Raw genomic sequence first — 15,811 nt, 5'->3', positions numbered from 1 at the left:
CACCCCTTCCCCTGCCCCACCCCCTTTTATCTTCTCCACACATTCCCTGAAACCCTTCGTCTCCACCCCTTCCAATGCCCCACTTCTTCTTCCCCACCTTTCACCTGTCCTTGCCCCATTTTCGTTTATTTTTCTCCCCCCTTCCCCTTGTTTTTGTCCCCCTCTTCCCTGTCCCCCTCCTTCCCCGCACCTTCCCCTGTCACCCTTCCTACATACTCCATTCCCCTGTGCCACGTCCCTTCCCCTGCCCAGCTCCCCCCCTCACCCTGCCCCACCGTTCCTATGCACCGGATACCAGCAAACCCTCCGGACCGTCCGCCCCTAGTCGGACCCCCAGCCCCACACCATCCTCCGGCCCCCAGACCAGCCAACCGGTAACCCCACCGCGGCGGCCACTGGCTTGAGGGTGGGGGGGGGGGAGGGGGAGGGTGGAGGATGGAGGATGGAGGATGGTAGAAGGAGAGGGAGGAGGGGGAGGGGGGAGGGGGGGTGAGGGGTAGCGAGGATCCGGCCTTACCCGTGATGAGGTGGAGCAGCGAGGAACCGGGGCAGATGAAGGCGGCGTCCACGGTGCCGGTGATTCCCAGCTCGTCGCTGAGCGGCCGCGGATACCCGTGGATCAGGTTGTAGCGAGCCACCGCCTTGTAGATGAACAGTTGTTGCCCCTGAGAGCGGACACGGCGAGGGTGAGGGTGGAGGAACGGCTTGCGTGTCCCGGTAACTCACCGGGGTAAAGTCACTAAAATACCGGGGTACAGTCACTAACACACACACGGGGTACAGTCACTAACACACGGGGTACAGTCACTAACACACACACGGGGTACAGTCACTAACACACGGGGTACAGTCACTAACACACACACACGGGGTACAGTCACTAACACACGGGGTACAGTCACTAACACACACACGGGGTACAGTCACTACACACACACACGGGGTACAGTCACTAAACACACACACGGGGTACAGTCACTAACACACACACGGAGTACAGTCACTAACACACACACGGGGTACAGTCACTAACACACACACGGGGTACAGTCACTAACACACACACGGGGTACAGTCACTAACACACACACGGGGTACAGTCACTAACACACACACAGGGTACAGTCACTAACACACACACAGGGTACAGTCACTAACACACACACGGGGTACAGTCACTAACACACACACGGGGTACAGTCACTAAACACACACACGGGGTACAGTCACTAACACACGGGGGGTACAGTCACTAACACACACACGGGGTACAGTCACTAACACACACACGGGGTACAGTCACTAACACACACACGGGGTACAGTCACTAACACACGCACGGGGTAAAGTCACTAACACACACACGGGGTTACAGTCACTAACACACGGGATACAGTCACTAACACATGGGGTACAGTCACTAACACACGGGGTAAAGTCACTAACACACACACGAGGTACAGTCACTAACACACGGGGTACAGTCACTAGCACACACGGGGTACAGTCACTAACACACACACGGGGTACAGTCACTAAACACACACACGGGGTACAGTCACTAACACCACGGGGTACAGTCACTAACACACACACGGGGGTACAGTCACTAACACACACGGGGTACAGTCACTAACACACACACGGGGTAAAGTCACTAACACACGGGGTACAGTCACTAACACACACGGGGTACAGTCACTAACACACACATGGGGTACAGTCACTAACACACACACGGGGTACAGTCACTAACACACGCACGGGGTACAGTCACTAACACACACACGGGGTACAGTCACTAACACACACACGGGGTACAGTCACTAACACACACACGGGGTACAGTCACTAACTCACGGGGTACAGTCACTAACACACGGGGTACAGTCACTAACACACACACGGGGTACAGTCACTAACACACGGGGTACAGTCACTAACTCACGGGGTACAGTCACTAACACACACACGGGGTACAGTCACTAACACACACACGGGGTACAGTCACTAACACACACACGGGGTACAGTCACTAACACACACACGGGGTACAGTCACTAACACACACACGGGGTACAGTCACTAACTCACGGGGTACAGTCACTAACACACGGGGTACAGTCACTAACACACGGGGTACATTCACTAACACACACACGGGATACAGTCACTAACTCACGGGGTACAGTCACTAACACACACACGGGGTACAGTCACTAACACACGGGGTACAGTCACTAACACACGGGGTACAGTCACTAACTCACGGGGTACAGTCACTAACACACACACGGGGTACAGTCACTAACACACACACGGGGTACAGTCACTAACACACGGGGGTACAGTCACTAACACACACGGGGGGGTACAGTCACTAACACACACAGGGGGTACATTCACTAACACACGGGGTACAGTCACTAACACACGGGGTACAGTCACTAACACACGGGGTACATTCACTAACACACGGGGTACAGTCACTAACACACGGGGTACAGTCACTAACACACGGGGTACAGTCACTAACACACACACGGGGTACAGTCACTAACACACGGGGTACAGTCACTAACACACACACGGGGTACAGTCACTAACACACGGGGGTACAGTCACTAACACACGGGGTACAGTCACTAACACACGGGGTACAGTCACTAACACACGGGGTACAGTCACTAACACACGGGGGTACAGTCACTAACACACACACGGGGTACAGTCACTAACACACGGGGTACAGTCACTAACACACGGGTACAGTCACTAACACACGGGGTACAGTCACTAACACACACACGGGGTACAGTCACTAACACACGGGGTACAGTCACTAACACACACACGGGTACAGTCACTAACACACGGGGTACAGTCACTAACACACGGGGTACAGTCCACTAACACACGGGGTACAGTCACTAACACACACACGGGGTACAGTCACTAACTCACGGGGTACAGTCACTAACTCACACACGGGGTACAGTCACTAACACACGGGGTACAGTCACTAACACACGGGGTACAGTCACTAACACACGGGGTACAGTCACTAACACACGCGCTACAGTCACTAACACACACACGGGGTACAGCCACTCACACACACGCGGGACACTCACTAACACACGGAGTACAGTCACTAACACACACACGGGGTACAGTCACTAACACACTCACGGGGTAAAGTCACTAACTCACGGGGTACAGCCACTAACACACACGGGGTACGGGGTACAGTCACTAACACACGGGGTACAGTCACTAACACACGCACGGGGTACAGTCACTAACACACTCACGGGGTAAAGTCACCAACTCACGGGATACAGTTGGTAAGTCACGGGGCACAAACCTTGATGAAGTACATCTTGTTGTCCCAGCTGAAGACGGCATCCACGGGTCCGTGCAGTCCCGGCCAACTGGAGCTGAGCGGCCACGGATGCCAGCCGTCCCTCTGAGCGTCCACTCGGAAATACCAGTCACCTGGACACGGGTCAGTGAGGGGGGGGGGGGGGGGGCACACTGGCGGGCTGCTACCCCCACCCAGGAAATACCCCCCACCCCCGAGAATCCTCCTCCCCGGGAACCTCCCCCGACACCAGGAACTACCACCACCCCCCCACCCACCAGCGGTACATGGCGTCAAGTTAGGAAAAGGGGAAATACAATAGGATCTGGGGGTCCTTGTTCATCAGTCTATGAAAGTAACCTCATCTATTGCGTCCGCTGCTCTAGATGTCAGCAGATCTATATCGGTGAGACCAAGCGGAGGTTGGGCGATCGTTTCGCCGAACACCTCCGCTCGGTCCGCAATAACCAAGCTGACCTCCCGGTGGCTCAGCAATTCAACTCCCCCTCCCACTCCGCCTCCGACCTCTCTGTCCTGGGTCTCCTCCATGGCCACAGCGAGCAGCACCGGAAATTGGAGGAACAGCACCTCGTATTCCGTTTGGGGAGTCTGAGTCTGCACCCCGGGGGCATGAACATCGAATTCTCCCAATTTTGTTAGTCCTTGCTGTCTCCTCCCCTTCCTCAGCCCCCCTGCTGTCTCCTCCCATCCCCCAGCCTTCTGGCTACTCCTCCTTTTCCCTTTCTTGTCCCCACCCACCCCCGCCCCCGATCAGTCTGAAGAAGGGTTTCGGCCCGAAACGTTGCCTATTTCCTTCGCTCCATAGATGCTGCTGCACCCGCTGAGTTTCTCCAGCTTTTTTTTGTGTAACCTTCGATTCTCCAGCATCTGCAGTTCCCTCTTAAACACTATGAAAGTAAGCATGCAGGTACAGCAGGCAGTGAAGAAAGCGAATGGCATGTTGGCCTTTATAACAAGAGGAGTTGAGTGTAGGAGCAAAGAGGCCCTTCTGCAATTGTACAGAGCCCTAGTGAGACCGCACCTGGAGTATTGTGTGCAGTTTTGGTCTCCTAATTTGAGGAAGGACATTCTTGCTATTGAGGGAGTGCAGCGTAGGTTTACAAGGTTAATCCCCGGGATGGCGGGACTGTCATGTGCTGAGAATGGAGTAGCTCTGCCTCTGTGGAGGCAGGTTCTCTGGATGCTTTCAAGAGAGAGCTAGATAGGGCTCTTAAAAATAGCGGAGTCAGTGGATATGGGAAGAAGGCAGGAACGGGGTACTGATTGGGGATGATCAGCCATGATCACATTTAATGGTGGTGCTGGCTCGAAGGGCCGAATGGCCTACTCCTGCACCTATTTCCATTGTGTTGCGTGCAGTCTGTACGCCCCATTTCCAGGGTGTGGAGGCTTAGGAGAGGGTGCAAGATTGATCGCTGGGATGGCAGGACTGTCATACGAGGAAAGATTGACCCAATGTTGGGCGAGTCCAGAACAAGGGGCCACAGTCTTAGAATAAAAACTTTTTCACCCAGAGAGTTGTGAATTTATGGAATTCACTGCCACAGAGGGCAGTGGACGCCAAGTCATTGGATGGATTTAAGAGAGAGTTAGAGCCCCAGGGACTAGTGGAGTCAAGGGATATGGGGAGAAGGCAGGCACGGGTTATTGATTGGGGATGATCAGCCAGAATCACAATGAATGGCGGTGCTGGCTCGAAGGGCCGAATGGCCTCCTCCTGCACCTATTTTCTATGTTTCTATGTAATATGATCATGGCTGATCATCCAGTCCTTACTACACACTAGGATTGCATTATTAATAGTACATTTAGTTCTATGTATCTAAGAATAATATATATAAGAATATTTGTTTAGATAATTAGGTGATTTTATATTGTGGTGGAGAGTTTGTTTGGATCGTTTTGCATTGTAAAAAAGATTTTATTGTCCGTGGCCGCTACAGACGACAATAAGACCGGCCCTTCGGCCCACGATGCCCTGTCTAGACGCGTGTCTGACCCACTGTCTGTGCAGGGAGTGTATTCAGGAGAGGGACTGACAGGCGGAGGGTGAGTGGGGGGGGGGGGGGGGGGGGGGGGGGAGAGGGGAGGTCCGAGGGAGCTGGGCTAGGTCAGCGGCGGAGGGCCGAGCGGCCGGCGGCTGACGTTGGACTCACCGCGGAAGGCGTACATCCTGCCCAGCGCGTCGTGGTCAAACGCATCGTATGGGACGTCACTGCAGCGGCTAAAGACCCGCCTGTCTATCGAGGAATTGCGACTGGCGTGGCCTGTCCCAGAACAGAGGGGCCGACCGGTCAGTGATGGACATTCTACCGGGTAACCCCTCCCCCCGACCCACCGTCCGCGCCCCCCCCCTCTGACCTTCGTGACCTCTCCCCCCAGCGACCCCCCCCCCCCCCAAAGTGACAGACTCCGGGTAACACCCCCCCCTCCCCCGATCTCCACCCCGGCACCCCCCCCCCCCCCTCGCATCCCCACTGACCGCCCCATCACCCGACCCCCCTCCTCACCCCACTGAACCCCTCCCCCCGCCTCCACTCCCCGGACCCCTACACTGAGCCCACGGCCCCTCACCTCGCCCCGGGCAGACCATGAAGTAGTCGCGGGCATCCTTGGGGTACACGGGCTCCACGGCGCCGGTGACTGGGTGGAAGCGGGTGAAGAGGGTTCCCTGGAAGCAGTAGTAGCGGTCCAACCAGCGCGACAGAGCCGTGCAGTCCCGCACCGCCTCCCACTGCCTCGACTTCACAGTGTTGGTGCTGAGGTCCAGCGTGTACATCGTGTTCCCTGTACATGGGCACAGACACACTGACACACGGGCACAGAGACAACACGGGCACAGAGACACAGACACACTGACACACGGACACAGACACACTGGACACAGACACACGGACACACGGGCACAGACACACGGACACACGGGCACAGAGACACAGACACACGGGCACAGAGACACAGACACACTGACACAGAGACACAGACACACTGGCACAGAGACACACGGGCACACGGGCACAGAGACACAGACACACTGACACACGGGCACAGACACACTGACACACGGACACTGACACACGGGCACAGAGACACAGACACACGGGCACACGGGCATACGGGCACTGACACACGGGCACAGAGACACAGACACACGGGCACAGACACACTGACACACGGGCACAGACACACTGACACACGGGCACAGACACACGGGCACAGACACACAGACACACTGACACACGGGCACAGACACACGGGCACAGACACACGGACACAGACACACGGGCACACGGGCACAGACACACTGACACACGGGCACAGACACACTGGCACAGACACACTGGCACAGACACACTGGCACACGGACACAGACACACTGGCACACAGACACAGACACACTGACACAGACACACTGGCACACAGACACAGACACACGGGCACAGAGACACAGACACATGGGCACAGACACACTGGCACAGACACACTGGCACACGGACACAGACACACTGGCACACAGACACAGACACACGGGCACAGAGACACAGACACACGGGCACAGAGACACAGACACACTGACACAGGGGCACAGACACACTGGCACAGACACACGGGCACAGACACACTGGCACACTGGCACAGACACACTGGCACACGGGCACAGACACACTGGCACACGGACACAGACACACGGGCACAGAGACACAGACACACGGGCACAGACACAGACACACTGACACACGGGCACAGACACACTGGCACACTGGCACAGACACACTGACACACGGGCGCAGACACACTGGCACACTGGCACAGACACACGGGCACAGAGACACAGACACACGGGCACAGAGACACAGACACACGGGCACAGACACACTGACTCACGGGCACAGAGACACAGACACATGGGCACAGACACACTGGCACACTGGCACAGGCACACTGGCACACTGGCACACGGACACAGACACATGGGCACAGAGACACAGACACACGGGCACAGAGACACAGACACACGGGCACAGAGACACAGACACACTGACACACGGGCACAGACACACGGGCACAGACACACTGACACACGGGCACAGACACACTGACACATGGGCACAGACACACGGGCACAGACACACTGACACACGGGCACAGACACACTGACACACGGGCACAGACACACTGACACACGGGCACAGACACACTGACACACGGGCACAGAGACACGGGCACAGACACACGGACACAGAGACACACACACACAGTCACTCACACACACACACACACACACGCAGTCACACACAGTCACTCACACACACACACACACACACACACACACACACACACAGTCACACACACACACAGACAGTCACACACACACAGTCACTCACACACACACACACACAGTCACTCTCACACACACACGCAGTCACACAAAGTCACACACACACAGAGTTACACACACAGTCACACACGCACACGCACACACACAGTCACACACACAGACACACAAACAGTCACACACAGTCACACAACACACAACAGTCACACACACACACACACACACACACACACACACACAGACACACACACACACACACCACACACACACTCACACACACACACACACTCACACACACACACTCACTCACACACACACACAAAGTCACACACACACACAGTTACACACACAATCACACACGCACCCACAGTCACAGACACACGGTACAGAGTCACAGTATCGCCACAGAGACGGGGCGGGGGGGGGGGGGGGGGGGGGGGGGTGGAGGGGTATTGGGGGTAGGGTGCATGGGAGGGGGAGTGGTGAGAGGGGGTTGGGTGGTGGGGAGGGGGGATCAGACCTTTGATGATGAGCACGGAGTCCTCGGCGCAGTCTCCCTTTGGACATTCCACGGCCCCGTCCGGCGCGTCGGGAACACCGGGGGAACAGGTCACGGATCAGGAAGTTGCCCACAGACACGGCGCCGTGGAACTGCCATACCCGCTCCTCCCCCTGGGTGAGTGAAGCTGTGGGTGAGTGATCCCCATCTACTCCCCCCCCCCCCCCCCCCCCCCTCCCGCTACCCCTCCACCGCCCACCCCCACCACTCCCCTCACCATTCCCCTCACCACCAGCCCCACAAGAATGGAGCGGCTGGGCTTATACACTCTGGAGTTTACATAGAAACATAGACAATAGGCGCAGGAGTAGGCCATTCGGCCCTTCGAGCCTGCACCGCCATTCGATATGATCATGGCTGATCATCCAACTCAGTATTCCATCCCTGCCTTCTCTCCATACCCCCTGATCCCTTTAGCCACAAGGGCCACATTTAGAAGGATGAGAGGGGATCTTGGACACGCTAGAGGTAGGAAACATGTTCCCGATGTTGGGGGAGTCCAAAACCAGGGGCCACAGTTTAAGAATAAGGGGTAGGCTAACCCTAATCCTAATGCAAGGGAAAACGTTGTCACCCAGAGAGTTGTGAATCAGAAGGCAGTGGAGGCGGATTCACTGGATGCATTCAGGAGAGAGTTAGATAGAGCTCTGAGGGCCGGCGCAATCAGGGGATATGGGGAGAGGGCAGGAACGGGGTACTGATTGGGGATGATCAGCCATGATCACATTGAATGGCGGTGCTGGCACGAAGAGTCGAATGGCCTCCTCCTGCACCTATTGTCTATTGTCTATGTAACCCGCAGGTCAGTGATCCCCATTCAACCCCCCCCCCCCCCCCCCCCCCCATTGCCCCCCTCTCTCCCCGCCCCCATTACCTCCCTCCCCCATTGCCCCACCTTGAAGATAAAGACGTGGTCGTCGTGGCGGTCGCCGGAGGTGCGGTGCAGGCGGAAGGCGGCGTCGAACGGGGGTGGGGACCTGGGCCCAGGCTCCGCTGATGGGCCGGCGGGGGCCTCTGTGCCCAGCCCACACCCACCCATCTGTAGTGGGGAAACACCCGCACCGTCAGCGGCTCCCCCTCCTCACGGGGGTACAGACCGGGCACCCCCCCCCACCCCACGGGGTACAGACCCGGCACCTCCACACCCCCCCCCCCCAACCCCACCCCACGGGGTACAGACCCGGCACCCCCCCCCCCCTCCTCACGGGGTACAGACCGGGCACCCCCCACCCCCCCCCCCCCCCCCAACCCCACCCCACGGGGTACAGACCGGGCACCCCCACACCCCCCCCCCCCCCCCCACCCCCCCACGGGGTACAGACCGGGCACCCCCACACCCCCCGCCCACGGGGTACAGACCGGGCACCCCCACACCCCCCCCCCCCCAACCCCACCCCACGGGGTACAGACCGGGCACCCCCACACCCCCCTCCCAACCCCCCCCCCCCCCACGGGGGGTACAGGACCGGGCACCCCCCCCCCACCCCACGGGTACAGACCGGGCACCCCCACACCCCCCCCCCCCCCCAACCCCACCCCACGGGGTACAGACCGGGCACCCCCCCCCCCCCCCCCCCCCCCACCCCCGGCACCCCCCCCCCCACCCCACCCCACGGGGTACAGACCCGGCACCCCCACACCCCCCCCCCCAACCCCCCCCCCTCAAGTAGGCCCCAAGCCCCGACCCCCCCCCCCCCACCCCCCCCCCCCACCCCACGGGGTACAGACCCGGCACCCCCACACACACCCCCCCCAACCCCACCCCACGGGGTACAGACCCGCACCCCCCACATCCCACCCCTCCCCCCACCCCCCACCCCACGGGGTACAGCACCCCCAATCCCCACACCCCCCCCCCCACCCCACCCCACGGGGTACAGACCCCGGCACCCCCACACCCCCCCCCCCAACCCACCCCACGGGGTACAGACCGGGCACCCCCACACCCCTCCCCCACTCTCCCCCACCCCACGGGGTACAGACCCGGCACCCCCACACCCCCCCCCCCCCCAAACCCCACCCCACGGGGTACAGCCCCCAACACCACCCCACCCCCCCCCACACTCCACCACCCCACAGGGTACAGACCGGGCACCCCCACCCCCCCCCACCCCTCCCCCACCCCACGGGGTAAACCCCCCTGCACCCCCCCCCCCCCCCCCCCCCCCCCCGACATTCCCACCTCCACACCGACCCCCCTAGGAAAGCCCGTACCCCCACTCCCCACCCCACGGAGTACACCCCCCCCGACACCCTCAAACCTCCCACCCCTCCCCCAACCCCCACGAGGGGTGGACTGGGGGGGGGGGGGGTGGTGATTCTTACCCTTGAAGTAATTGGTGACTCCCTGCTCGTCCAAGGTGATGGCGTCGAACCCCAGGCCGTCGCAGCGGTCCGGCAAACCTGCGGGAAGATGCAGAGTGACGGAGCGGGACAGCACCGGCCCTTCGGCCCGTCTGCCCCAGGCTGGCCAAGTTGGCATTCTGGGTTAGTCCCATTAGCCTGCATGTGGCCTGGAGCCCAGGGAGAGGAGGGGGTCTGGGAGGTGAGGGGACAAATGAGGTGAGTGGGATGGGGTTGGAGGGGGGGGGGGGGGAGGTATGAGAGGAGGGGAGGATAGACGAGGGGAGAGGGGGAGAGGAGGGGGGAGGGGGGAGAGAGGGGGAGGGGGAGGTATGGATGAGGGGAGGGGAGGATAGACGAGGGGAGAGGGGAGGTAGAGAGAGGGGGAGGGGAGAGGGGAGGGGAGAGAGGGGAGGGGAGAGGGGGAGGTATGAGAGGAGGGGAGGATAGAGGAGGGGAGATGGGGAGGGGGAGGGAGGGGGGGGGGGAGGGGAGAGGGAGGGAGAGGGGGGAGAGAGGGGGAGGGGGAGAGAGAGGGGGAGGGGGAGGTATGAGGGGAGGGGAGGATCGACGAGGGGAGAGGGGAAGGTGGAGGAGGGGAGGGGGAGGGGGGGAGGGGGAGGGGGGGGAGGGGGAGGGGAGGATAGGAGAGAGGGGGGGAGGGGGAGGGGGAGGGGGGAGGGGGAGGGGAGGAGAGGGGAGGATAGAGAGGAGGAGGGGAGGTGGAGAGAGGGGGAGGTATGAGGGGAGGGGAGGATCGATGAGGGAGAGGGGAAGATGGAGGAGGGGAGGGGGGAGAGAAGGGGAGGGGGGAGGTATGAGGGGAGGGGAGGATAGACGAGGGGAGAGGTGGGGGAGGGTAGAGCAGGGGAGGGAAAGGAAGGGGAGGGAGGGGATGGGAGGCAAGATGGGGAGGGGTACGTTGTGGGTCTGACCTGGGATCACGGGCTCCTGTCTGTCCATCTCATGCTGGGTGATGTTCTTTCCCCTAGTAAACCGGGGAAAGGAGCAGATACCCGTTAACGATTCATAGAAACATATAAAATAGGTGCAGTAGTAGTCCATTCGGCCCTTCGAGCCAGCAGCGCCACTCAATATGATCATGGCTGATCATCCCCAATCAGTACCCCGTTCCTGCTTTCTCCCCACATCCCTTGATTCCGTTTGCCCGAAGAGCTAAATCTAACTCTCTTTTGAAAACATCCAGTGAATTGGCCTCCACTGCCTTCTGTGGCAGAGAATTCCACAGACTCACAACTCTCTGGGTGAAGACGTTTTTTCCTCATCTCAGTCCGAACTGGCCAACCCCTTATTCTTAAACTGTGGCCCCTGGTTGTGGACTCCCCCAACATGGGGAACATGTTTCCTGCATCTAGCCTGTCCAAACCTTTAAGAATGTTATATGTTTCTGTACCCTTGGTGGGCAACAGACCAACAGTCGCCACTCCGGGGGGGGGGTTGTGGATATGTGCACACTGCTTGTTATTGATGCTTGTCTGTGTTATGAACAATCAACACAGGACGGATTATGTAAACAAACCTTTGTCCACCTCAGTCTCCCTCACGGCACCGATCCTGCCTAATGCTCCCCACAGTCTAGCATTCGCAGCGGCAGGTTAACCCACCCGTATGTTCCCGGTGTTGGGGGAGTCCAGAACCAGGGGCCACACAGTTTAAGAATAAGGGATAAGCCATTTAGAATGGAGACGGGGAAACACTTCTTCTCACAGAGAGTGGCAAGTCTGTGGAATTCTCTGCCTCGGAGGGCGGTGGGGGCCGGTTCTCTGGATACTTTCAAGAGAGAGCTAGATAGGGCTCCTAAAGATAGCGGAGTCAGGGGATATGGGGAGAAGGCAGGAACGGGGTACTGATTGGGGATGATCAGCCATGATCACATTGAATGGCGGTGCTGGCTCGAAGGGCCGAATGGCCTCCTCCTGCACCTATTTTCTATTGTCCATGTGGGGTGAAACTGGAGCGCCCGGAGGAAACCCACAGGGTCACAGAGAGAACGTGCAAACTCCACACAGGCAGCAGTGGAGGCCAGGATTAGAAACATAGAAAATAGGTGCAGGAGTAGGCCATTTGGTTCTTCGAGCCAGCACCACCATTCAAAATGATCGCGGCTGATCATCTTACAGAAACATATAAAATTATAAAAGGACTGGACAAGCTAGATGCAAGAAAAATGGTCCCAATGTTGGGCGAGTCCAGAACCAGGGGCCACAGTCTTAGAATAAAGGGGAGGCCATTTAAGACTAAGGTGAGAAAAGCTTTTTCACCCAGAGAGTTGTGAATTTGTGGAATGCCCTGCCACAGAGGGCAGTGGAGGCCAAGTCAGTGGTTGGGTTTAAGAGAGAGTTAGATAGAGCTCTAGGGGGTTTTGAAATCAAGGGATATGGGAAGAAGGCAGGCAAGGGTTATTGATTGGGGACGACCAGCCATGATCACAGTAAATGGCGGTGCTGACTCGAAGGGCCGAATGGCCTACTCCTGCACCTATTTTCTATGTTTCTATCTATGTTTTAATATGATCGCGGCTGATCATCAAAATCAGTACCCCGTTCCTGCTTTTTCCCCATTGCCCTTGATTCCGTTAGCCCTAAGAGTTAAATCTAACTCTCTCTTGAAAACATCCAGTGATTTGGCCTTTGAACCCGGGTCTCATTTTGTTACGTGTTATCCAGTCAGACCATACATGATTACAATCGAGCCGTCCACAGTGTACAGATACTGGATCAAGGGAATAACGTTTAGTGCAAGGTAAAGTCCAGTAACGTCTGATTAAAGATAGTCCAAGGGTCTCCAATGAGATAGAGCGGTGGTCAGGACTGCTCTCTAGTTGGTGATTGGATCGTTCAACAGCCGGGAAGAAAGTGCCCCCTATCCCTCCCCCACCCAAGTTGCACCAGCTTCTCATTTTCACCCAACAAACAGCTAACAATGGCCTGTTTCCATTATCATCATTACTTTTTTTGCATATCTTTCATTCATTGTTCTTTATCTCTCTACATAGAAACATAGAAATTAGGTGCAGGAGTAGGCCATTCGGCCCTTCGAGCCTGCACCGCCATTCAATATGATCATGGCTGACCATCCAACTCAGTATCCCGTACCTGCCTTCTCTCCATACCCCCTGATCCCCCTAGCCACAAGGGCCACATCTAACTCCCTCTTAAATATAGCCAATGAACTGGCCTCGACTACCTTCTGTGGCAGAGAGTTCCAGAGATTCACCACTCTCTGCGTGAAAAAAGTTTTTCTCATCTCGGTTTTAAAGGATTTCCCCCTTATCCTTAAGCTGTAACCCCTTGTCCTGGACTTCCCCAACATCGGGAACAATCTTCCTGCATCTAGCCTGTTCAACCCCTTAAGAATTTTGTAAGTTTCTATAAGATCCCCTCTCAATCTCCTAAATTCTAGAGAGTATAAACCAAGTCTGTCTAGTCTTTCTTCATAAGACAGTCCTGACATCCCAGGAAAGTCTGGTGAACCTTCTCTGCACTCCCTCTATGGCAATAATGTCCTTCCTCAGATTTGGAGACCAAAACTGTACGCAATACTCCTGGTGTGGTCTCACCAAGACCCTGTACAACTGCAGTAGAACCTCCCTGCTCCTATACTCAAATCCTTTTGCTATGAAAGCCAACATACCATTTGCTTTCTTTACTGCCTGCTGCACCTGCATGCCTACCTTCAATGACTGGTGTACCATGACACCCAGGTCTCGCTGCATCTACCCCTTTCCCAATCTGCCACCATTAAATAGTAGTCTGCTTTCCCGTTGTTGCCACCAAAATGGATAACCTCACATTTATCCACATTATACTGCATCTGCCAAACATTTGCCCACTCATCCAGCCTATCCAAGTCACCTTGCAGTCTCCTAGCATCCTCCTCACAGGTAACACTGCCCCCAGCTTAGTGTCATCCGCAAACCTGGAGATATTGCCTTCAATTCCCTCGTCCAGATCATTAATATATATTGTAAATAGCTGGAGTCCCAGCACTGAGCACCCAGCATACATCACCGTCTATATCTCTCATTTCCCTTATCCCTGACTCTCAGTCTGAAGAAGAGTCTCGACCCTTCTCTCCAGAGATGCTGCCTGTCCCGCTGAGTGACTCCAGCATGTTGTGTGTGTAGTTTAGACCAGCATCTGTAAATTGGGACCGTTCGCTGGTTGGTGAGAGGACGGTTCAGTTGTACTCACAAAGGGAAGGCTGCAGCGATGTTCAGGGCTCCGAGAAGCCACACTCCTCCCAGCAGGGACTTCATGGTGCTTCAGCAGCTGAGTGTGAGTCCAGGGCGAGGGACTGGAGCTCTTTATATCCCAGCGTATACACACACACGATGCACTCCGCGCCAGGGCAGAGGTCAGAGCAGAACAAACTGTCCCCAGAGCTCACTCAGCCTCTTACACAAGGTGTTTCTCAAGGACCAGATTCCCGGCAGAGAATGCCGACCTTGCCAGCATCAGCCCGTCACGTCAACAACGATCTGGCCGCTGATAACAAAGCAACAACTGGACTTGGAGATGGTGCCAGGCTGGCGATTCTGCAGCCTGTCTCAGTGACCACTGTGTACACTTGTTCTGTAGCTGAGATGCTTATCACAAATGTACCGAAGTGCTTATGCATCGTGATACTTGTACTGAACTGTACAGAAAAATGAATCTCACTCTACCTCATTCCACGTGGCACATATAGTATTGTACCATGGGTCAGTCAGAGGGTGGTGAATCTGTGGAATTGTTTGCCACAGAAGGCTGTGGAGGCCAAGTCAGTGGATAGTTTTAAGGCAGAGATAGACAGATTAAATCAATCAATCAATCAACCTTTATTGTCATCTTGCAAAGCAACAGTTGTACAGTGCAAAATGAGAAGACGTTTCCCAGGGAATACCGGAGCATCGCACATGAAACTTAAAACATTTCACACATAATAACAGTTAAAACAATCCAGTCCCTGATGAAACAGTATAAATAGTTAAAAGCAGGTAAAACAGTAACATTAAAATACAGTACAGAACAGTCATTAAAATGTCCAGGGCAGCTGATTTGAGTGGCCAGTGCCAGCGTTATTAAAATGTCAGTGCAAAGCTGCAGAACCAGGTGGAGTGACTGTTTAGCAGCCTCACAGCCTGTGGCCGGAAGCTGTGTAGTCCGGGCTTTGATGCTACAGTATC

The 15,811-nt window shown here is 56.7% G+C and overlaps 1 protein-coding gene across 1 annotated transcript; it reads right to left on the bottom strand.

The window, feature by feature from the left end:
• Window positions 1–488: 488 nt before the first annotated feature.
• LOC129698442 (hemopexin-like) lies at window positions 489–14,994 on the bottom strand (the record flags this gene model as incomplete). The annotated part of the gene is given in 11 exon segments (XM_055637587.1): window positions 489–665; window positions 3,368–3,498; window positions 5,542–5,652; window positions 5,960–6,172; window positions 8,242–8,323; window positions 8,325–8,393; window positions 9,176–9,247; window positions 9,249–9,319; window positions 10,606–10,683; window positions 11,559–11,611; window positions 14,838–14,994. Coding segments are annotated over 11 exon segments (1,122 nt in total), but the record flags the coding sequence as incomplete, so codon positions are not given.
• Between the last annotated feature and the right edge of the window lie 817 nt (window positions 14,995–15,811).

This window comes from Leucoraja erinacea, chromosome 6 (assembly GCF_028641065.1).
Source record: "Leucoraja erinacea ecotype New England chromosome 6, Leri_hhj_1, whole genome shotgun sequence".
In the NCBI taxonomy this organism is placed as follows: domain Eukaryota; kingdom Metazoa; phylum Chordata; class Chondrichthyes; order Rajiformes; family Rajidae; genus Leucoraja; species Leucoraja erinaceus.
The sequence above is the reverse complement of the archived record's forward strand: the minus strand, read 5'-3'. Positions and strand labels throughout refer to the sequence as shown.